We start from the raw sequence: 23,013 nt of genomic DNA on the forward strand, positions 1-23,013 counted from the left end.
TATGGTAGGGGTATCCGGAACAAGAGGGCACAGCCTCGAAATTCAGGGGCAACCCTTCAGAATAGAGCTAACGAGGAATCCCTTTAGCCAGAGGGTGGTGAATCTGTGAAATGCTCTGACACAGACTGCGGTGGAGGCCAAGTCTGTGAGTCCATTTAAGGCAGAAGTTAATCGCTTCCTGATTGGTCATCAAGGGAGATGACTAGAAGACAGGGGTGTGGGGATCTGGGATCAGCCATGATGGAATGGCAGAGCAACTCAATGGGCTGAATGGCCTCATTTTGCTCCTATATCTTGTGGTCCACTCTCCTCTCCTATCAGATTCCTTCTCCAGCCCCAGGACATTTCCACCCACCTGGCCTCACCTATCACCTTCCTGAATCTAGTTTGTCCTCCATCCCCACCTCTACCTTTTTACTCCAGAATCCTCCCCTCCCTTTCCAGTCCCGATGGAGGGTCTCAGCCTGGAACGTCAACTGTTTATTGATCTCCACAAAAGCTGCCTGGCCTGCTGAGTTCCTCCAGCATTTTGTGTGTGGTCTGGACTTCCAGCATGTGCAGGATCTCTTGTGTTTAAGACCTGATAGAAGTTTATAAGATTATGAGAGACTTACTTAAGACAGCCAGTATTTTCCTTTGTCACAGGATGAAAATGTTGAAACCAGAGACCATGGGGTTAAGGGGGAAAGGGATAGGTTTGAAGGAGATGTGCGGGGAAAGGCAGGCATCTTGATAGTGGTGTTGATGGTGAATACAGAGGGGTTGAAGACACCCTTCGGTGTCGCAGGGAATGGAGGGATATGGACAAAGCCCTGGCATCACACCCTCTTCAACTCCCCAACCACAGATTCTGGCCCTAAAATGACATCTTTTCAAACCCCAAAACATAAATCTAATTGCAAGAAAGAGACAGAACCAGGAAGGCAAGTCCCAGATCAGAGTTTACTTTCCGTGAGGCAGGTGTGCGTTGCTTGGCAGTGATGTGATGCATGTAATCCACTCATTTTTAATGAATTATTTAAACAAAGAATGCTTAATCAAACAATATATTTACAATACCACTCAAATATTAAATACACAACACTCCTCCCTGCTTAGCTATAAACTCAACACAGAATGGATCTCAACGACGTAGTGTACTAGATAATACAGATATCCACAGCAGAGTCCATTTTTAAATAGTTCCTTTCATACTTTAAGATTTAATCACTGTGTATAGGATTTCTTCCTCTTGTGGGATAATGTCTTGCCTGACAGGAGGGGTGGGGGTCACCCTGACAGGTGAGACTTGTGGCTGTGAGACTATTTCTGGCTCCGGGGCCTCCTCCGTGGTGGTTGTAGCAGCTGACTGAGTCTGGGAAACCTTTGAACCCCTTTCTTCTCCTTTTCTCACTGGATCTACTTCTATCCTTGCTTCTCTCCCGGTCAGAACTTCTTTTTTCTCTCTTTATCCTGCCCGTTACCTTCGTCCTTCTCTCTTTCACATCCTTCCCTTTCTCGCTCACTATCTCTTCTCTCCTTTCTGACTTTAGTCTTTCTGTTTCTCACCTTCCAAATTCTTCCTCTAGTTTGGGAAAACCCCTGAATTTGCTGATTCCCCAAGAAATTCAGTCTCGTTTCTCCTCTTCCATTCACACAATTTCATCCTCCTCTTTCTTTTCCTTCTTTCCAGTTTGCACAACTTCATCTTGGGAAGGTGAATTAAATAACTGAAGTATTCCTTTATTAATCTTTCTATTGCTCCCTTTACACTCTGATCTCTCCTCTTGGTTTCCTCGCCCACAACATCATCTGATGGATCCTGTTTTCATTTCTCCTTTCTTTTGGGCCTTCCATTCACCCAGCTGGGCTTTGGGCTTTGCATTTACTTTTACAAGCAGCTTTCTGTCTCCCTCTTGAAGTTCACACAATAACAAGCATTCAGTGTTGGTTCTGACTCTTTCTACTCACAAAACTCATAACTTTCCTGAAGCACTTTGAACCCCCAAGGTGCACACAGATCACGTGGGAAGGTCGTGACGTATTTTTAAAAACTACCCGTAATGAAATATTTAAACCAACAAGGAATGGCCAATCAAATGACATATTTGCAGTAATGCTCAAATACTACTGAGATATAAAATATGTGAAATAACTGACACACTTGGGAGCAATTTACCTCCGTGGAACATGGGAGGAAACCAGAGCAGCTGTGGGAATTCCACAGGGTCACAAGGAGAGCACGCAATCTCCACAAAGATTCACACAAAGAACACACTCACAGTTAACAGGCGGTGCCCGAGGGAGGGATGGAAGTAGACGCACCCTGAATGGCAGGGCGTGTCTGCTGCTGTGAAGGAGATGGCAGGAACGAGTGAAGCTCCCACACCACCTCTCCTCACCCCTGTTGGGACACGTGTAGCTCCTCTACTCCGTGTGCGTCCGCCGGTGGTTCTGCAGTTGCCACGACCAAGTGAAGCTCTTCCCGCAGACGGTGCAGGAGAAGGGCCTCTCCCCGGCATGGATCACGTGGTGCTGCTTCAGATGCACGGGGCTCTTGAAGGCCTTGCCGCAGTCGGGGCAGGGGAAGGGCCGCTCCTCGGTGTGGACCTGCCGGTGCTTCAGCAGGATGGAAGTCGTGCTAAAGCTCTTCCCGCAGTCGGGACAGGCATAGGGCCTCTCCCCCGTGTGGGTCCGCCTGTGGACGTGGAGCTCTGACGACCGGGCAAAGCTCTTCCTACACACGGGGCAGGCGTAGGGCTTCTCTCCAGTGTGTACCCTCTGGTGCTCCACCAGCTGGGCAGACTGGACGAAAGCCTTGCCGCAGTCGGGGCAGGAGAAGGGCCGCAGGCAACTGTGGTTGCGCCGGTGCCTCTGCAGGTTCGAGGACTGGTGGAAGGCCTTGCCACAGTCGGGGCAGGAGAAGGGCCGCTCGCAGGTGTGGGTGCGTTGGTGCCTCTGCAGGTTCGAGGACTGCTGGAAGGCCTTGCCACAGTCGGGGCAGGAGAAGGGCCGCTCGCCAGTGTGGGTGCGCAGGTGCGCCTCCAAGTGCGAGAAGCGGACGAAGACCTTGCCGCACTCAGGGCAGGTGACGCTCTTCTCCCTGTTGTGCATCCGCTGGTGCTGCAAGAGGTCCTGGCCACTCTTGTAGGCCTTGCCACACTCTTCACACTTAAAGGGCCGGTCATCACTGTGGCCTTGCAAGTGCCGGCGCAGGACGGACTGGTAGGCAAACACCTTCCCGCACCGCGTACAGGACAACAGACCCTCCCGACTGCTCTTCTGCACACCCTCGCAGGGAGGTGTGTCCACAGGGGTGTCATAGGTCTTTCCTTCCATTGCACGATATACACTGTCAGACAGACCCTGATGCTCTAAGTCATGCTGCAAGATCCTGGTGTGAATATTTTGAATTAACTTTCAATAATCCATTGCATTACTTAAGTTATGCGACACTGGTGTGGAGAAGGTCATACAAGGCGAGTCAGTGATACCTGAAATTACAAACAGAAGACTTATCAAAGATAGGTTTAAGGCAGTATACTTTACAACCTTTCTCCACAACTGATGCTGTTTTACCACATTAAGTATGGCATGATCTGTCTGGACAGATTGCATACAAAATCTTTTAGACATATTTCGTAAGAATCTGAACCACTGTGCCAAGGGTGCATCTACTATCACTTGGTTCCAACTACCAAAACTATGCAACCAAAAACTAATTGTTTTTTCGCTCACCGATTTTATACTCCTTTGCTCTCTTCAAAGGTTACAATATTTAAAATGGATGAGGAAATACATACAGGCGCTAAAATTACTTTAAGATCCCAAATCAAAATACACAGGAGAAGCTGCTAAAGTTTAACCGGCAGAGACCTTGACGACTTGCGTTTCAAAGTCCAGCAGAACAAGGATGGCGGAGACATCTCCCATAATGCCCCACGCGCCATAAATAGCTCTATCTGATCAGCCAAAGTCCTGAACACCACGTGATTTAGGGGCTGCCGAACGCACTGCGCATGCTCTACTGTACAGCTCCCTCTCTCCACCACCCCCCCATTATAAACAGCCCTCACCCCCCGGCACCTATGCAGTGAACAAAGCCCGGCTACAGAGGCGGGCGGTAGTCGGCAGCAGCAATGGTGGAGGGGATCTGAGCGAAAACACCGACCGGAGACATGACAGGCCACGTAACCGTGAGGCGGGCGCCGCCGCTGCCCGTTGGCCAACCCGGTCGTTCACGTGACCACAAAGCCCGCCCGCTGTGACGTCCGAAACTCCCGGCGTGTGGTTTATGATTGACAGGGGTTTTCGCCAATCGGGGCACCGGAGGTCTCAGCCCTCTGTTTGTCAATGAGCGGGTCATTCCGCCATCTTCAAAGCGATCCGGGCACCGGGCGTATTTACCTCGTCCCGACTCTCCGCGTTTTGCTGCTGATCGCTCCCCACTGTTTCTATTCCCATCCGCCCTTTCCCTCTGATCTCCCTCTGGGGCAAGCGCCTGAGATGCTGCACCTGACCCTTCACCCGCAAATCTGTCATAGAAACAGGCCCTTCGGCCCACCCAGTCGGTGCTGATGGTCACTTCACATTGCAAACCACACCTCTTAGCAGCCAGTCGTCCCCTCTCCACCCACTATACTCTGTGTCGTTTGCAAAGCTGTGCTTTTAACTTCCAAATAATCACTGTTTACAATTCACATCAAGAACTGAAGACTGGATCTTGTTAACAACAAGAAGCTGAGCATTCGTTAGAAGTTTAACTTTGCTACAAACAACTCTGACCCTTCAGAAAGGTCATGCTGTGTGCTAGAAAGCTGAGGTCGGCAATATGCCTCGGGCACTGGAAAGAGAAAATTCATCACACTTGCATACTTAACTCTACCTCTTTCTTGTGTCAATAAAATGAAGTAAGTTGTCTAATATCTCCTACCAGTGTTACCTTACAACTCCCTTCGGGCAGGAGGTACAAATCCCTGACATTCCACACCAGGTTGAACAGATTCTTACCTTCAGTCATTGACTTTCTCAACCAACCAGCACATTGCTAATCATTCCCCCAATACAGTAACACTGTGCCCACTTTACATTACAATGGACTTTCATTTTTTACACTAATCCTTGTAAAAAACCTGTTCATTGTTCATGTTTTGTCTATGTTTTCCTTGTGAACGCTGTATGTCTGCTGTTAGTTGCCGGTGATGCTGCTGTGGGTAAGTTTTTCAATTCAGATTCAGTTTATTGTCATTTAGAAACCACAAATGCAATACAGTTAAAAAATGAGACAATGTTCCTCCAGAATGATATCACAAAAGCAAACGACTACACCAGAAAATCCACATAACGTTTGGCAATCCCCAATCCAGAGTCCGGAGGGGCTGCTGTGTATTAATATCGCGCTACCGTCTTTCTGCGTTTCCCAGAAAGGAGCTCCAAATCCACCAGACAAAACAAGACCAAAAACTAAAGCTACAAGACCTGCACAAAACCACATAGTTACAACATATAGTTACAACAGTGCAAACAATAGCATAATTGATATATTAAAAAACAGACCATGGGCACAGTAAAAATAGTCCAAAGATGTTAAAGACTATAAGTTCAAAAGAAACCACCACAGTTTCCACAAGTCCTCAGGGTCCCGATAGACTCGCCATCCCACACAGGCGGCAGAAGGGAGTACCCCCGCTAAGGACTTCCACGGCGCCGCCCGACTCAGCCTCGCAGACACAGCACACACTGAAAGCGACCAGACCGCAGCGACCTCTGAGTCTGTCGAACCTCCGAGCCTCCAACCATCCCCTCCGGCACAGCTTCTCCGAGCACCATCCTCTGCCGAGCGTAGTAAGACGCCCCCGCCAACGCGACCCCGAGGACTGGGGGCCTGTTCTTCCCAGCAGAGACCCGGACCTCATAGCAGCAGCAGCAATGAAGAGGGTCTTCCTGGAGATTTCCAGATGCTCCTCCGTTCTTCCACGTCCGTTTTTCATCAGATTAGGATTGAGCACAGCACCCCGCTTCACAAATAACAGACAAAGCCTGTGCCATTACTGTAATTTGAATTCACACACAGCCTGATGCAGCCACACATGAAGGTGGTCATCGGGGAGGGAGGATGTTGTGTACACTTCCCCCCCCCCCCACTCCCAGTTTCTCTGAGCTCTACAATTGCAAAAGACGTGGGTGAGGCTGCAATTGAAGTACTGTGTGCAGTTCTCATCTCAAGCAATTGGAAAGATTGTCAAAAAATACACTCAAAAACTTCTATAGTTGTACCGCGGAGAGCATTCTGACAGGCTGCATCACTGTCTGGTCTGGAGGGGCTACTGCACAGGACCGAGAGAAGCTGCAGAAGGTTGTAAATCTAGTCAGCTCCATCTTGGGTACTAGCCTACAAAGTACCCAGGACATCTTCAAGGAGCGGTGTCTCAGAAAGACAGTGTCCATTATTAAGGACCTCCAGCACCCAGGGCATGCCCTTTTCTCACTGTTACCATCAGGAAGGAGGTGCAGAAGCCTGAAGGCACACACTCAGTGATTCAGGAACAGCTTCTTCCCCTCTGCCATCTGATTCCTAAATGGACATTGAATCTTTGGATACTACCTCACTTCTTTAAATGTCTGTATATATTATTTCTGGTTTTGCATGATTTTTAATCTATTCAATTTACATAGACTATAACTGATTTACTCATTATTATTATTTTATTTATTTTTCTATATTATGTATTGCATTGACCTGCTGCTGCTAAGTTAACAAATTTCACGTCACACGCCGGTGATAATAAACCTGATTCTGATTAAGCTGGAGGATGCAGAAAAAAATCCGTGGGGATGCTGCTGGGAGTGGAGGGCTTTCCCTGCGTAGGAGAGGCAGGAAGAGCCGGAACTGTTTTCCCTGGAGTGAAGGAGACAGAGGGGTGAACAGGCAGAGATTAACAAAGACAAAGAGAGACTTCCTGCAATATTCATTCAGATCCTCCGATAAGTTCTTAAACGTGGCCCAGTTCACTGACTGGAATCAGTTGTGTAGCCAATTTCCTGCCTCCCGTGACCATCTCTTCATTGCATCTACTTTCGGAGCCTTGATCTTTAACCTCTGCCTGTGTGCAGGTAGGGGGAGGTCCGATTTCCTGGCTGTACAGCAGTGGTCGAGTGTGTTGGGGCCCCTGGTTGCTGATGATTGGCTGGCAAGCCTGACTGAAGTCCCCAGCAATAATTTGGGAGGTGGCAGGGTAGGCCGCGACTTGTTCACTTGGCGCTGTAATCTATACCTTGAGTGCATGACCTTTGGTATGGAAACTGTAGTTTGCTGGGTAGGACGGTGAGCACTTAATCAGTAAAAGTTCCAGCTCAGAGGAATACGAGTGCTACAGGATGCTACTTTCAAACACCACAGAGTGTGAATCATAAACCCTGACTGCTATCTTTTGTCTCTTCGAGTCAACAGTCTGGTCTATCTGGGGTATTGAGAAACCCGAGGGTTTTAGTGATGCTATCTGGCAAATATCAGGTCAGCCACGTCTCCATGAAACAGAGACCGCAGCAATCCCTTATTTCGCTCTGATACAGCAATCTTGCCCCAAGGTCTTCAGGCTTGTTCTCCAGAGACTGCACAGTATATCTGCTAACAAAATAGTGGGTAAGGGAAGTTTCATACTCCAATGTTAGTCTGGCTTGGAGTCCTCACTTCCAACATGCCGATGTACCTTCGTCTGCTTAAAGGTGCTGTACCTGCATCTTGAGAGTTAAGACCAACAAGTCCTTAAGAAGATTGTAAGATCACTATTTTGTTATGCTGATTTAAAAATATGTTACTTGAAAGGAAAATACGGGCGGTACATCGCAGTGAGAGTAGTTCCGAAGAGGTTTATCTAGAAGTTTTGTGTGCAGCCTGCAAAGCGTCTCTGTATGTCACCAGTGCTATTGTGGATGATGGTCATGAGAATGGAGATGAGATGAGAAAAGGGTGAGTGAGTAACCTTGTGGGGAATGGAAAATGTGAGGTTGGGGGGTGAAAGAGAAAGAAATATAGTTGTTTAGGATGGGGAAGAAGTTACTAGAAGTTAGAGATGTAGACCGCCAGCTTGTCGTAGGGTTTGGAGGTTTGCCTGCCTCGTGGCCCTATGTCGGCTGGAGTCAGGGCTCGATGCTTTGGCTCTTGGGAGGGTCATCCATGTCAAACAGGTCAAAGGGTAGAGGTCAGACTAAGAGTGGCCCACTGCTTCTCCAGGTTCGGGGATTCAGCTCAGGTTTAATAACCCTGACCGGTCAGACAAGATTGTTACCGAAACTGTAATGAAGAATCTGACGAGATGGAGGAAGCACAGCAGCTACTGACAAAAGTGGAAATTGAGTGCAATAAGGTTGGACTTCACGTAAATGCTAAAAAGGCAGGGTACACGGCGTACAACTGTGATGAAGGTACTCTCAAGACCGTAAAGAATGACACCGTTAAGAAATTCTTAGACTTCAAGTACCTCGGATCAAGAATGATGAGTTCGGAGAAGGACATAAAGACACGGAAGGCCCTGGCGTGGAGGGCTATGAACGACATGAAGGAAATCTGTTGGTCGAACCTGACCAGGGGGCTCAAAAACAGGATCTTCATAGCAGTCAGAGAGTCCAATCTCACGTATGGATGAGAGACATGGACCCTCACTGATACCATGAGGAAGTCTCTCGATGTTTGCGACACACGAATGCTCCGGGTGGCTCATCGCGAGTTGGCAACAGCGCATGATGAACGTTGAGCTCTGTGACCACCTACCGATGCTCACTACTAAAATGGAGGCGAGAAGACCGCAACCAGCGGGGCACTGTCTACGCCACCCTGAGCGACCTGCCAGCTTAGTCATCGCATGGGAGCCCAAGCATGGGGAGTGAACCCTGGGCGCCCTCCCAAGACTGTGGTCAACACGTTCCTAGAAGACAGCGGCGCGGCTAATGTAGATGAACTGAACACACTGATGAGGGAGAGGGAGGAGTGGAGAGTCCGTCACCGTGCCCGACACCAGCCCCCATGGCCCGAGTCGACGTACTACTAGCAGTAATGAGGAATCCTTCTACATCCGAGTGTGACGGTATTCCAGAGTCTCCACCAGGTCTTGCACAACTGGCAAAGGAAGCTACTGACACAAAGTCCTGAACACCACCAGAGATGGAGGACCATCATTGCTGCTCTAAACACCAGTGGCATAGTGGGCATTAAATAAGAGACATTGATGTTCATAACAGCAGGTCGGAGGGTACCCAGATGGAAGTGATGCTCCTGCCACCTGTGACTGGCTTCATGGTGGCAGAAATTCATTAACATGAGAGAGACCGCAGATTCTGGAAACCATGAGAAACACACCAAATGCCGGAGAAACTCAGCAGGTCAGACAGCATCTGTGGAGGGAATAAACAGTGGAAGCTTTGGGCCGGGACTGGAACAGAAAGAGCAGAAGCCCGAATGAGATTGTGCGGGTGACAGGTGGGATGGAGGGAGGGTGAATACGGGTGGGTTGCCACAGGAAGCTGGGTCTGATAGCCGGAAGAAGGTTCTAATAGGAGAGGAAAGTGCACCATGGAGCAAAGGGAAAGAGGAGAATGGTGAGAGGGAGGAGAGGGGTAGATCCTGAGGACAGAAGATGAGAGAAGAGGGGTTGAGTGGGTAACCTGATTGGGAGAAAAATATTGGTTCGGATGAGGAAAAAGTTACCACAAGCTGGAGAAATCGATGTTCATGCTGTCAGATTGGAGGCTACTCAGATGGAATATGAAGTGCTGCTCCTCCAACCTGCATTTTGCCTCTGAGGGAGGATGTTATTGCTGGTGGTTATTACCGATGCTAAGGTGGCTCCCCGGGAGTACAGGGTACAGTGGATGACCCAGAGAGTCTCGCGGGTGAAGTGATGTCTCCCTCTCACGGTGGACTTGGGGGTCTGAATGGCGCTGAGGGAGGATGTTATTGCTGGTGGCCCTCTCACCCCGTCACTTCTCCCCCACCCTCATGACTTGTCCATTGCCTCCCTCAGGTTCCTGACATTCTCCACCGTCCATTCCAATCATTCTGTTTCTCTTGTCCTTCACCTCTTCCATCGATTACCCCCCAATTTCTCACATCATTCCCTCCCCACCCATCCACCCAACCGCCAACCTGCAACCTTCCCCCTTCCCCAACTTCCCCATTCCCAATGAAAGGTCTCAGCACGAAACATCAGTTACTTATTTCTCTCCGTAGATGCTGCCTGACCTGCTGAGTGAATCCAACGAAGCAAAAGCTCAACTTCTCTGACATCTCCAATAACTTCATGTTTCTGAGTTGCAAGGAGACTAGGTAGACAGTATAGAGGGAGGGATCATATAGTTAAGGTCGGGGTGCATAAGAGAATTTGGGGGGAATATGTGAGGAAATTTTTCATCTAGAATTTAGTACCTCAAATACACGGATCAGGGAACTTAATTCCGTGTCTGACACCGGGACTGTGTGATGGGACAGTGTGGAGGGAGTTTCACTCTGTGTCTGACCCCGGGAGTGTGTGATGGGACGGTGTGGAGGGAGATTCACTCTGTGTCAAATCCCGGGAGTGTGTGATGGGACGGTGTGGAGGGAGATTCACTCTGTGTCTGATCCCGGGAGTGTGTGATGGGACGGTGTGGAGGGAGATTCACTCTGTGTCTGACCCTGGGATTGTGTGATGGGACGGTGTGGAGGGAAAGTCACTCTGTGTCTGACCCCGGAAGTGTGTGATGGGACGGTTTGGAGGGAGATTCACTCTGTGTCTGACCACGGGAGTGTGTGATGGGACGGTGTGGAGGGAGATTCACTCTGTGTCTGACCCCGGGAGTGTGTGATGGGATGGTGTGGAGGGAGATTCACTCTGTGTCTGACCCCGGGAGTGTGTAATGGGATGGTGCGGAGGGAGATTCACTCTGTGTCTGAACCCGGGAGTGTGTGATGCGACGGTGTGGAGGGAGTTTCACTCTGTCTGACCCCGGGAGTGTGTGATGGGACGGTGTGGAGGGTGTTTCACTCTGTCTGACCCCGGGAGTGTGTGATGGGACGGTGTGGCGGGTGTTTCACTCTGTGTCTGACCCCGGGAGTGTGTGATGGGACGGTGTGGAGGGAGATTCACTCTCTGTCTGAACCCGGGAGTGTGTGATGGGACGGTGTGGAGGGAGATTCACTCTGTGCCTGACCCCGGGAGTGTGTGATGGGACGGTGTGGAGGGAGATTCACTCTGTGTCTGACCCCCGGAGTGTGTGATGGGACGGTGTGGAGAGTGTTTCACTCTGTCTGACCCCGGGAGTGTGTGATCGGATGGTGTGGAGGGAGATTCACTGTGTCTGACCCCGGGAGTGTGTGATGGGATGGTATGGAGGGAGATTCACTCTGTGTCTGACCCCGGGAGTGTGTGATGGGATGGTGTGGAGGGAGATTCACTCTGTCTGACCCCGGGAGTGTGTGATGGGATGGTGTGGAGGGAGATTCACACTGTCTCTGACCCCGGGAGTGTGTGATGGGACGGTGTGGAGGGAAAGTCACTCTGTGTCTGACCCCGGAAGTGTGTGATGGGACGGTTTGGAGGGAGATTCACTCTGCGTCTGACCCCGGGAGTGTGTGATGGGACGGTGTGGAGGGAGATTCACTCTGTGTCTGACCCCGGGAGTGTGTGATGGGATGGTGTGGAGGGAGATTCACTCTGTGTCTGACCCCGGGAGTGTGTAATGGCATGGTGTGGAGGGAGATTCACTCTGTGTCTGAACCCGGGAGTGTGTGATGCGACGGTGTGGAGGGAGTTTCACTCTGTCTGACCCCGGGAGTGTGTGATGGGACGGTGTGGAGGGTGTTTCACTCTGTCTGACCCCGGGAGTGTGTGATGGGACGGTGTGGAGGGAGATTCACTCTCTGTCTGAATCCGGGAGTGTGTGATGGGACGGTGTGGAGGGAGATTCACTCTGTGCCTGACCCCGGGAGTGTGTGATGGGACGGTGTGGAGGGAGATTCACTCTGTGTCTGACCCCCGGAGTGTGTGATGGGACGGTGTGGAGAGTGTTTCACTCTGTCTGACCCCGGGAGTGTGTGATGGGATGGTGTGGAGGGAGATTCACTCTGTCTGACCCCGGGAGTGTGTGATGGGATGGTGTGGAGGGAGATTCATTCTGTGTCTGACCCCGGGAGTGTGTGATGGGATGGTGTGGAGGGAGATTCACTCTGTCTGACCCCGGGAGTGTGTGATGGGATGGTGTGGAGGGAGATTCACACTGTGTCTGCCCCCGGGAGTGTTTTATGGGACGGTGTGGAGGGAGATTCACATTGTGTCTGACAACGGGAGTGTGTGATGGGATGGTGTGGAGGGAGATTCAGTCAGTGTGTGACCCCGGGAGTGTGTGATCGGACAGTGTGGAGGGAGTTTCACTCTGTGTCTGACCACGGGAGTGTGTGATGGGACGGTGTGGAGGGAGATTCACTCTGTGCCTGACCCCGGGAGTGTGTGATGGGATGGTGTGGAGGGAGATTCACTCTGTCTGACCCCGGGAGTGTGTGATGGGATGGTGTGGAGGGAGATTCACTCTGTCTGACCCCGGGAGTGTGTGATGGGATGGTGTGGAGGGAGATTCACTCTGTCTGACCCCGGGGGTGTGTGATGGGATGGTGTGGAGGGAACTTCACTCTGTGTCTGACCCCGGGAGTGTGTGATGGGATGGTGTGGAGGGAGATTCACTCTGTCTGACCCCGGGAGTGCGTGATGGGACGGTGTGGAGGGAGATTCACTCTGTGTCTGAAACCAGGAGTGTGTGATGGGACGGTGTGGAGGGAGATTCACTCTGCGTCTGACCCCGGGAGTGTGTGATGGAACGATGTGGAGGGAGTTTCACTCTGTCTGACCACGGGAGTGTGTGATGGGATGGTGTGGAGGGAGCTTCACTCTGTGTCTGACCCCGGGAGTATGTGATGGGACGGTGTGGAGAGAGTTTCACTCTGTGTCTGGCCCCGGGAGTGTGTGATGGGACGGTGTGGAGGGAGATTCACTCTGTGTCTGACGCCGGGAGTGTGTGATGGCACGGTGTGGAGGGAGATTCACTCTGTGTCTGAACCCGGGAGTGTGTGATGGGACGGAGTGGAGGGAGATTCACTCTGTGCCTGACCCCGGGAGTGTGTGATGGGACGGTGTGGAGGGAGATTCACTCGGTGTCTGACCCCCGGAGTGTGTGATGGGACGGTGTGGAGAGAGTTTCACTCTGTCTGACCCCGGGAGTGTGTGATGGTACGGTGTGGAGGGAGATTCACTCTGTCTGACCCCGGGAGAGTGTGATGGGACGGTGTAGAGGGAGATTCACTCTGTGTCTGAACCCGGGAGTGTGTGATGGGACGGTGTGGAGGGAGATTCACTCTGCGTCTGAACCCGGGAGTGTGTGATGGAACGATGTGGAGGGAGTTTCACTCTGTCTGACCCCGGGAGTGTGTGATGGGACGGTGTGGAGGAAGCTTCACTCTGTGTCTGACCCCGGGAGTGTGTGATGGGACGGTGTGGAGGGAGTTTCACTCTGTGTCTGGCCCCGGGTGTGTGTGATGGGACGGTGTGGAGGGAGATTCACTCTGTGTCTGACCCCGGGAGTGTGTGATGGGACGGTGTGGAGGGAGATTCACTCTGTGTCTGAACCCGGGAGTGTGTGATGGGACGGTGTGGAGGGAGATTCACTCTGTGCCTGACCCCGGGAGTGTGTGATGGGACGGTGTGGAGGGAGATTCACTCTGTGTCTGACCCCCGGAGTGTGTGATGGGAGGGTGTGGAGAGAGTTTCACTCTGTCTGACCCCGGGAGTGTGTGATGGGATGGTGTGGAGGGAGATTCACTCTGTCTGACCCCGGGAGTGTGATGGGACGGTGTGGAGGGAGATTCACTCTGTGTCTGACCCTGGGAGTGTGTGATGGGACGGTGCGGAGAGAAAGTCACTCTGTGTCTGACCCCGGAAGTGTGTGATGGGACGGTGTGGAGGGAGATTCACTCTGTGTCTGACACCGGGAGTGTGTGATGGGACGGTGTGGAGGGAGATTCACTCTGTGTCTGACCCCGGGAGTGTGTGATGGGATGGTGTGGAGGGAGATTCACTCTGTGTCTGACCCCGGGAGTGTGTGATGGGATGGTGTGGAGGGAGATTCACTCTGTGTCTGAACCCGAGAGTGTGTGATGGGACGGTGTGGAGGGAGTTTCACTCTGTCTGACCCCGGGAGTGTGTGATGGGACGGTGTGGAGGGTGTTTCACTCTGTCTGACCCCGGGAGTGTGTGATGGGACGGTGTGGAGGGTGTTTCACTCTGTGTCTGACCCCGGGAGTGTGTGATGGGACGGTGTGGAGGGAGATTCACTCTGTGTCTGAAACCGGAAGTGTGTGATGGGACGGTGTGGAGGGAGATTCACTCTGTGCCTGACCGCGGGAGTGTGTGATGGGACGGTGTGGAGGGAGATTCACTCTGTGTCTGACCCCCGGAGTGTGTGATGGGACGGTGTGGAGAGTGTTTCACTCCGTCTGACCCCGGGAGTGTGTGATGGGATGGTGTGGAGGGAGATTCACTCTGTCTGACCCTCGGAGTGTCTGAGATGGGATGGTGTGGAGGGAGATTCACTCCGTCTGATCCCGAGAGTGTGTGATGGGATGGTGTGGAGGGAGATTCACTCTGTCTGATCCCGAGAGTGTGTGATGGGATGGTGTGGAGGGAGATTCACACTGTGTCTGACCCCGGGAGTGTTTTATGGGACGGTGTGGAGGGAGATTCACATTGTGTCTGACCCCGGGAGTGTGTGATGGGATGGTGTGGAGGGATATTCACTCTGTGTCTGACCCCGGGAGTGTGTGATGGGACGGTGTGGAGGGAGTTTCACTCTGTGTCTGACCCCGGGAGTGTGTGATGGGACAGTGTGGAGGGAGTTTCACTCTGTGTCTGACCCCGGGAGTGTGTGATGGGACGGTGTGGAGGGAGATTCACTCTGTGTCTGATCCCGGGAGTGTGTGATGGGACGGTGTGGAGGGAGATTCACTCTGTGTCTGATCCGGGAGTGTGTGATGGGACGGTGTGGAGGGAGATTCACTCTGTGTCTGACCCTGGGAGTGTGTGATGGGACGGTGTGGAGGGAAAGTCACTCTGTGTCTGACCCCGGAAGTGTGTAATGGGACGGTTTGGAGGGAGATTCACTCTGTGTCTGACCCCGGGAGTGTGTGATGGGATGGTGTGGAGGGAGATTCACTCTGTGTCTGACCCCGGGAGTGTGTAATGGGATGGTGTGGAGGGAGATTCACTCTGTGTCTGAACCCGGGAGTGTGTGATGCGACGGTGTGGAGGGAGTTTCACTCTGTCTGACCCCGGGAGTGTGTGATGGGACGGTGTGGAGGGTGTTTCACTCTGTCTGACCCCGGGAGTGTGTGATGGGACGGTGTGGAGGGTGTTTCACTCTGTGTCTGACCCCGGGAGTGTGTGATGGGACGGTGTGGAGGGAGATTCACTCTGTGTCTGAACCCGGGAGTGTGTGATGGGACGGTGTGGAGGGAGATTCACTCTGTGCCTGACCCCGGGAGTGTGTGATGGGACGGTGTGGAGGGAGATTCACTCTGTGTCTGAACCCGGGAGTGTGTGATGCGACGGTGTGGAGGGAGTTTCACTCTGTCTGACCCCGGGAGTGTGTGATGGGACGGTGTGGATGGTGTTTCACTCTGTCTGACCCCGGGAGTGTGTGATGGGACGGTGTGGAGGGTGTTTCACTCTGTGTCTGACCCCGGGAGTGTGTGATGGGACGGTGTGGAGGGAGATTCACTCTCTGTCTGAACCCGGGAGTGTGTGATGGGACGGTGTGGAGGGAGATTCACTCTGTGCCTGACCCCGGGAGTGTGTGATGGGACGGTGTGGAGGGAGATTCACTCTGTGTCTGACCCCCGGAGTGTGTGATGGGACGGTGTGGAGAGTGTTTCACTCTGTCTGACCCCGGGAGTGTGTGATGGGATGGTGTGGAGGGAGATTCACTCTGTCTGACCCCGGGAGTGTGTGATGGGATGGTGTGGAGGGAGATTCACTCTGTGTCTGACCCCGGGAGTGTGTGATGGGATGTTGTGGAGGGAGATTCACTCTGTCTGACCCCGGGAGTGTGTGATGGGATGGTGTGGAGGGAGATTCACACTGTGTCTGCCCCCGGGAGTGTTTTATGGGACGGTGTGGAGGGAGATTCACATTGTGTCTGACAACGGGAGTGTGTGATGGGATGGTGTGGAGGGAGTTTCACTCTGTGTCTGACCCCGGGAGTGTGTGATCGGACAGTGTGGAGGGAGTTTCACTCTGTGTCTGACCACGTGAGTGTGTGATGGGACGGTGTGGAGGGAGATTCACTCTGTCTGACCCCGGGAGTGTGTGATGGGATGGTGTGGAGGGAGATTCACTCTGTCTGACCCCGGGAGTGTGTGATGGGATGGTGTGGAGGGAGATTCACTCTGTCTGACCCCGGGAGTGTGTGATTGGATGGTGTGGAGGGAGATTCACTCTGTCTGACCCCGGGGGTGTGTGATGGGATGGTGTGGAGGGAGATTCACTCTGTGTCTGACCCCGGGACTGTGTGATGGGATGGGGTGGAGGGAGATTCACTCTGTCTGACCCCGGGAGTGCGTGATGGGATGGAGTGGAGGGAGATTCACACTGTGTCTGACCCCGGGAGTGTGTGATGGGACGGTGTGGAGGGAGTTTCACTCTGTGTCTGACCCCGGGAGTGTGTGATGTGACAGTGTGGAGGGAGTTTCACTCTGTGTCTGACCCCGGGAGTGTGTGATGGGACGGTGTGGAGGGAGATTCACTCTGTGTCTGAACCCGGGAGTGTGTGATGGGTCGGTGTGGAGGGAGATTCACTCTGCGTCTGACCCCGGGAGTGTGTGATGGAACGATGTGGAGTGAGTTTAACTCTGTCTGACCACGGGAGTGTGTGATGGGATGGTGTGGAGGGAGCTTCACTCTGTGTCTGACCCCGGGAGTGTGTGATGGGACGGTGTGGAGAGAGTTTCACTCTGTCTCTGGCCCCGGGAGTGTGTGATGGGACGGTGTGGAGGGAGATTCACTCTGTGCCTGACCCCGGGAGTGTGTGATGGGACGGTGTGGAGGTAGATTCACTCTGTGTCTGAACCCGGAAGTGTGTGATGGGACGGTGTGGAGAGAGTTTCAGTCTGTGCCTGACCCCGGGAGTGTGTGATGGGACGGTGTGGAGGGAGATTCACTCTGTCTGACCCCGGGAGTGTGTGATGGGACGGTGTGGAGGGAGATTCACTCTGTGCCTGACCCCGGGAGTGTGTGATGGGACGGTGTGGAGGGAGATTCACTCTGTGTCTGAACCCGGAAGTGTGTGATGGGACGGTGTGGAGAGAGTTTCACTCTGTGCCTGACCCCGGGAGTGTGTGATGGGACGGTGTGGAGGGAGATTCACTCTGTCTGACCCCGGGAGTGTGTGATGGGACGGTGTGGAGGGAGATTCACTCTGTGTCTGACCCCGGGAGTGTGTGATGGGATGGTGTGGAGGGAGATTCACTCTGTCTGACCCTCGGAGTGTCTGAGATGGGATGGTGTGGAGGGAGATTCACTCCGTCTGATCCCGAGAGTGTGTGATGGGATGGTGTGGAGGGAGATTCACTCTGTCTGATCCCGAGAGTGTGTGATGGGATGGTGTGGAGGGAGATTCACACTGTGTCTGACCCCGGGAGTGTTTTATGGGACGGAGTGGAGGGAGATTCACATTGCGTCTGACCCCGGGAGTGTGTGATGGGATGGTGTGGAGGGATATTCACTCTGTGTCTGACCCCGGGAGTGTGTGATGGGACGGTGTGGAGGGAGTTTCACTCTGTGTCTGACCCCGGGAGTGTGTGATGGGACAGTGTGGAGGGAGTTTCACTCTGTGTCTGACCCCGGGAGTGTGTGATGGGACGGTGTGGAGGGAGATTCACTCTGTGTCTGATCCCGGGAGTGTGTGATGGGACGGTGTGGAGGGAGATTCACTCCGTGTCTGATCCGGGAGTGTGTGATGGGACGGTGTGGAGGGAGATTCACTCTGTGTCTGACCCTGGGAGTGTGTGATGGGACGGTGTGGAGGGAAAGTCACTCTGTGTCTGACCCCGGAAGTGTGTGATGGGACGGTTTGGAGGGAGATTCACTCTGTGTCTGACCCCGGGAGTGTGTGATGGGACGGTGTGGAGGGAGATTCACTCTGTGTCTGACCCCGGGAGTGTGTGATGGGATGGTGTGGAGGGAGATTCACTCTGTGTCTGACCCCGGGAGTGTGTAATGGGATGGTGTGGAGGGAGATTCACTCTGTGTCTGAACCCGGGAGTGTGTGATGCGACGGTGTGGAGGGAGTTTCACTCTGTCTGTCCCGGGAGTGTGTGATGGGACGGTGTGGAGGGTGTTTCACTCTGTCTGACCCCGGGAGTGTGTGATGGGACGGTGTGGAGGGTGTTTCACTCTGTGTCTGACCCCGGGAGTGTGTGATGGGACGGTGTGGAGGGAGATTCACTCTGTGTCTGAACCCGGGAGTGTGTGATGGGACGGTGTGGAGGGAGATTCACTCTGTGCCTGACCCGGGAGTGTGTGATGGGACGGTATGGAGGGAGATTCACTCTGTGTCTGAACCCGGGAGTGTGTGATGGGTCGGTGTGGAGGGAGATTCACTCTGCGTCTGACCCCGGGAGTGTGTGATGGAACGATGTGGAGGGAGTTTAACTCTGTCTGACCACGGGAGTGTGTGATGGGATGGTGTGGAGGGAGCTTCACTCTGTGTCTGACCCCGGGAGTGTGTGATGGGACGGTGTGGAGAGAGTTTCACTCTGTCTCTGGCCCCGGGAGTGTGTGATGGGACGGTGTGGAGGGAGATTCACTCTGTGCCTGACCCCGGGAGTGTGTGATGGGACGGTGTGGAGGGAGATTCACTCTGTGTCTGAACCCGGAAGTGTGTGATGGGACGGTGTGGAGAGAGTTTCAGTCTGTGCCTGACCCCGGGAGTGTGTGATGGGACGGTGTGGAGGGAGATTCACTCTGTCTGACCCCGGGAGTGTGTGATGGGACGGTGTGGAGGGAGATTCACTCTGTGCCTGACCCCGGGAGTGTGTGATGGTACGGTGTGGAGGGAGATTCACTCTGTGTCTGAACCCGGAAGTGTGTGATGGGACGGTGTGGAGAGAGTTTCACTCTGTGCCTGACCCCGGGAGTGTGTGATGGGACGGTGTGGAGGGAGATTCACTCTGTCTGACCCCGGGAGTGTGTGATGGGACGGTGTGGAGGGAGATTCACTCTGTGTCTGACCCCGGGAGTGTGTGATGGGATGGTGTGGAGGGAGATTCACTCTGTCTGACCCTCGGAGTGTCTGAGATGGGATGGTGTGGAGGGAGATTCACTCCGTCTGATCCCGAGAGTGTGTGATGGGATGGTGTGGAGGGAGATTCACTCTGTCTGATCCCGAGAGTGTGTGATGGGATGGTGTGGAGGGAGATTCACACTGTGTCTGACCCCGGGAGTGTTTTATGGGACGGAGTGGAGGGAGATTCACATTGCGTCTGACCCCGGGAGTGTGTGATGGGATGGTGTGGAGGGATATTCACTCTGTGTCTGACCCCGGGAGTGTGTGATGGGACGGTGTGGAGGGAGTTTCACTCTGTGTCTGACCCCGGGAGTGTGTGATGGGACAGTGTGGAGGGAGTTTCACTCTGTGTCTGACCCCGGGAGTGTGTGATGGGACGGTGTGGAGGGAGATTCACTCTGTGTCTGATCCCGGGAGCGTGTGATGGGACGGTGTGGAGGGAGATTCACTCCGTGTCTGATCCGGGAGTGTGTGATGGGACGGTGTGGAGGGAGATTCACTCTGTGTCTGACCCTGGGAGTGTGTGATGGGACGGTGTGGAGGGAAAGTCACTCTGTGTCTGACCCCGGAAGTGTGTGATGGGACGGTTTGGAGGGAGATTCACTCTGTGTCTGACCCCGGGAGTGTGTGATGGGACGGTGTGGAGGGAGATTCACTCTGTGTCTGAACCCGGGAGTGTGTGATGGGACGGTGTGGAGGGAGATTCACCCTGTGCCTGACCCGGGAGTGTGTGATGGGACGGTGTGGAGGGAGATTCACTCTGTGTCTGACCACCGGAGTGTGTGATGGGACGGTGTGGAGAGTGTTTCACTCAGTCTGACCATGGGAGTGTGTGATCGGATGGTGTGGAGGGAGATTCACTCTGTCTGACCCCGGGAGTGTGTGAAGGGATGGTGTGGAGGGAGATTCACTCTGTGTCTGACCCCGGGAGTGTGTGATAGGACGGTGTAGAGGGAGATTCACTCTGTCTGACCCCGGGAGTGTGTGATGGGATGGTGTGGAGGGAGATTCACACTGTGACTGACCCCGGGAGTGTGTGATGGGACGGTGTGGAGGGAAAGTCACTCTGTGTCTGACCCCGGAAGTGTGTGATGGGACGGTTTGGAGGGAGATTCACTCTGTGTCTGACCCCGGGAGTGTGTAATGGGACGGTGTGGAGGGAGATTCACTCTGTGTCTGAACCCGGGAGTGTGTGATGGGACGGTGTGGAGGGAGATTCACCCTGTGCCTGACCCGGGAGTGTGTGATGGGACGGTGTGGAGGGAGATTCACTCTGTGTCTGACCACCGGAGTGTGTGATGGGACGGTGTGGAGAGTGTTTCACTCAGTCTGACCATGGGAGTGTGTGATCGGATGGTGTGGAGGGAGATTCACTCTGTCTGACCCCGGGAGTGTGTGAAGGGATGGTGTGGAGGGAGATTCACTCTGTGTCTGACCCCGGGAGTGTGTGATAGGACGGTGTAGAGGGAGATTCACTCTGTCTGACCCCGGGAGTGTGTGATGGGATGGTGTGGAGGGAGATTCACACTGTGACTGACCCCGGGAGTGTGTGATGGGACGGTGTGGAGGGAAAGTCACTCTGTGTCTGACCCCGGAAGTGTGTGATGGGACGGTTTGGAGGGAGATTCACTCTGTGTCTGACCCCGGGAGTGTGTGATGGGACGGTGTGGAGGGAGATTCACTCTGTGTCTGACCCCGGGAGTGTGTGATGGGATGGTGTGGAGGGAGATTCACTCTGTGTCTGACCCCGGGAGTGTGTAATGGGATGGTGTGGAGGGAGATTCACTCTGTGTCTGAACCCGGGAGTGTGTGATGCGACGGTGTGGAGGGAGTTTCACTCTGTCTGACCCTGGGAGTGTGTGATGGGACGGTGTGGAGGGTGTTTCACTCTGTCTGACCCTGGGAGTGTGTGATGGGACGGTGTGGAGGGTGTTTCACTCTGTGTCTGACCCCGGGAGTGTGTGATGGGACGGTGTGGAGGGAGATTCACTCTCTGTCTGAACCCGGGAGTGTGTGATGGGACGGTGTGGAGGGAGATTCACTCTGTGCCTGACCCCGGGAGTGTGTGATGGGACGGTGTGGAGGGAGATTCACTCTGTGTCTGACCCCCGGAGTGTGTGATGGGACAGTGTGGAGAGTGTTTCACTCTGTCTGACCCCGGGAGTGTGTGATGGGATGGTGTGGAGGGAGATTCACTCTGTCTGACCCCGGGAGTGTGTGATGGGACGGTTTGGAGGGAGATTCACTCTGTGTCTGACCCCGGGAGTGTGTGATGGGACGGTGTGGAGGGAGATTCACTCTGTGTCTGACCCCGGGATTGTGTGATGGGATGGTGTGGAGGGAGATTCACTCTGTGTCTGACCCCGGGAGTGTGTAATGGGATGGTGTGGAGGGAGATTCACTCTGTGTCTGAACCCGGGAGTGTGTGAGGCGACGGTGTGGAGGGAGTTTCACTCTGTCTGACCCCGGGAGTGTGTGCTGGGACGGTGTGGAGGGTGTTTCACTCTGTCTGACCCCGGGAGTGTGTGATGGGACGGTGTGGAGGGTGTTTCACTCTGTGTCTGACCCCGGGAGAGTGTGATGGGACGGTGTGGAGGGAGATTCACTCTCTGTCTGAACCCGGGAGTGTGTGATGGGACGGTGTGGAGGGAGATTCACTCTGTGCCTGACCCCGGGAGTGTGTGATGGGACGGTGTGGAGGGAGATTCACTCTGTTGTCTGACACCCGGAGTGTGTGATGGGACGGTGTGGAGAGTGTTTCACTCTGTCTGACCCCGGGAGTGTGTGATGGGATGGTGTGGAGGGAGATTCACTCTGTCTGACCCTGGGAGTGTGTGATGGGACGGTGTGGAAGGTGTTTCACTCTGTGTCTGACCCCGGGAGTGTGTGATGGGACGGTGTGGAGGGAGATTCACTCTCTGTCTGAACCCGGGAGTGTGTGATGGGACGGTGTGGAGGGAGATTCACTCTGTGCCTGACCCCGGGAGTGTGTGATGGGACGGTGTGGAGGGAGATTCACTCTGTGTCTGACCCCCGGAGTGTGTGATGGGACGGTGTGGAGAGTGTTTCACTCTGTCTGACCCCGGGAGTGTGTGATGGGATGGTGTGGAGGGAGATTCACTCTGTCTGACCCCGGGAGTGTGTGATGGGACGGTTTGGAGGGAGATTCACTCTGTGTCTGACCCCGGGAGTGTGTGATGGGACCGTGTGGAGGGAGATTCACTCTGTGTCTGACCCCGGGAGTGTGTGATGGGATGGTGTGGAGGGAGATTCACTCTGTGTCTGACCCCGGGAGTGTGTAATGGGATGATGTGGAGGGAGATTCACTCTGTGTCTGAACCCGGGAGTGTGTGAGGCGACGGTGTGGAGGGAGTTTCACTCTGTCTGACCCCGGGAGTGTGTGCTGGGACGGTCTGGAGGGTGTTTCACTCTGTCTGACCCCGTGAGTGTGTGATGGGACGGTGTGGAGGGTGTTTCACTCTGTGTCTGACCCCGGGAGTGTGTGATGGGACGGTGTGGAGGGAGATTCACTCTCTGTCTGAACCCGGGAGTGTGTGATGGGACGGTGTGGAGGGAGATTCACTCTGTGCCTGACCCCGGGAGTGTGTGATGGGACGGTGTGGAGGGAGATTCACTCTGTTGTCTGACACCCGGAGTGTGTGATGGGACGGTGTG

The 23,013-nt window shown here is 53.9% G+C and overlaps 1 protein-coding gene across 1 annotated transcript in view; it reads right to left on the bottom strand.

Annotated features, from left to right (window-relative positions):
* Positions 1 to 1,030: 1,030 nt before the first annotated feature.
* Positions 1,031 to 23,013, bottom strand: part of LOC132381725 (zinc finger protein 665-like) — a 58,499-nt gene continuing 36,516 nt past the window's right edge. The window contains exon 3 of the mRNA XM_059951298.1: positions 1,031 to 3,396. Within this exon, the coding sequence (XP_059807281.1) occupies positions 2,407 to 3,396 (990 nt within the window). The 3' untranslated portion in view covers positions 1,031 to 2,406. The remainder of the gene's footprint in view (positions 3,397 to 23,013) is intronic.

Source organism: Hypanus sabinus, chromosome 26 (genome assembly GCF_030144855.1).
Source record: "Hypanus sabinus isolate sHypSab1 chromosome 26, sHypSab1.hap1, whole genome shotgun sequence".
NCBI classification, from domain to species: domain Eukaryota; kingdom Metazoa; phylum Chordata; class Chondrichthyes; order Myliobatiformes; family Dasyatidae; genus Hypanus; species Hypanus sabinus.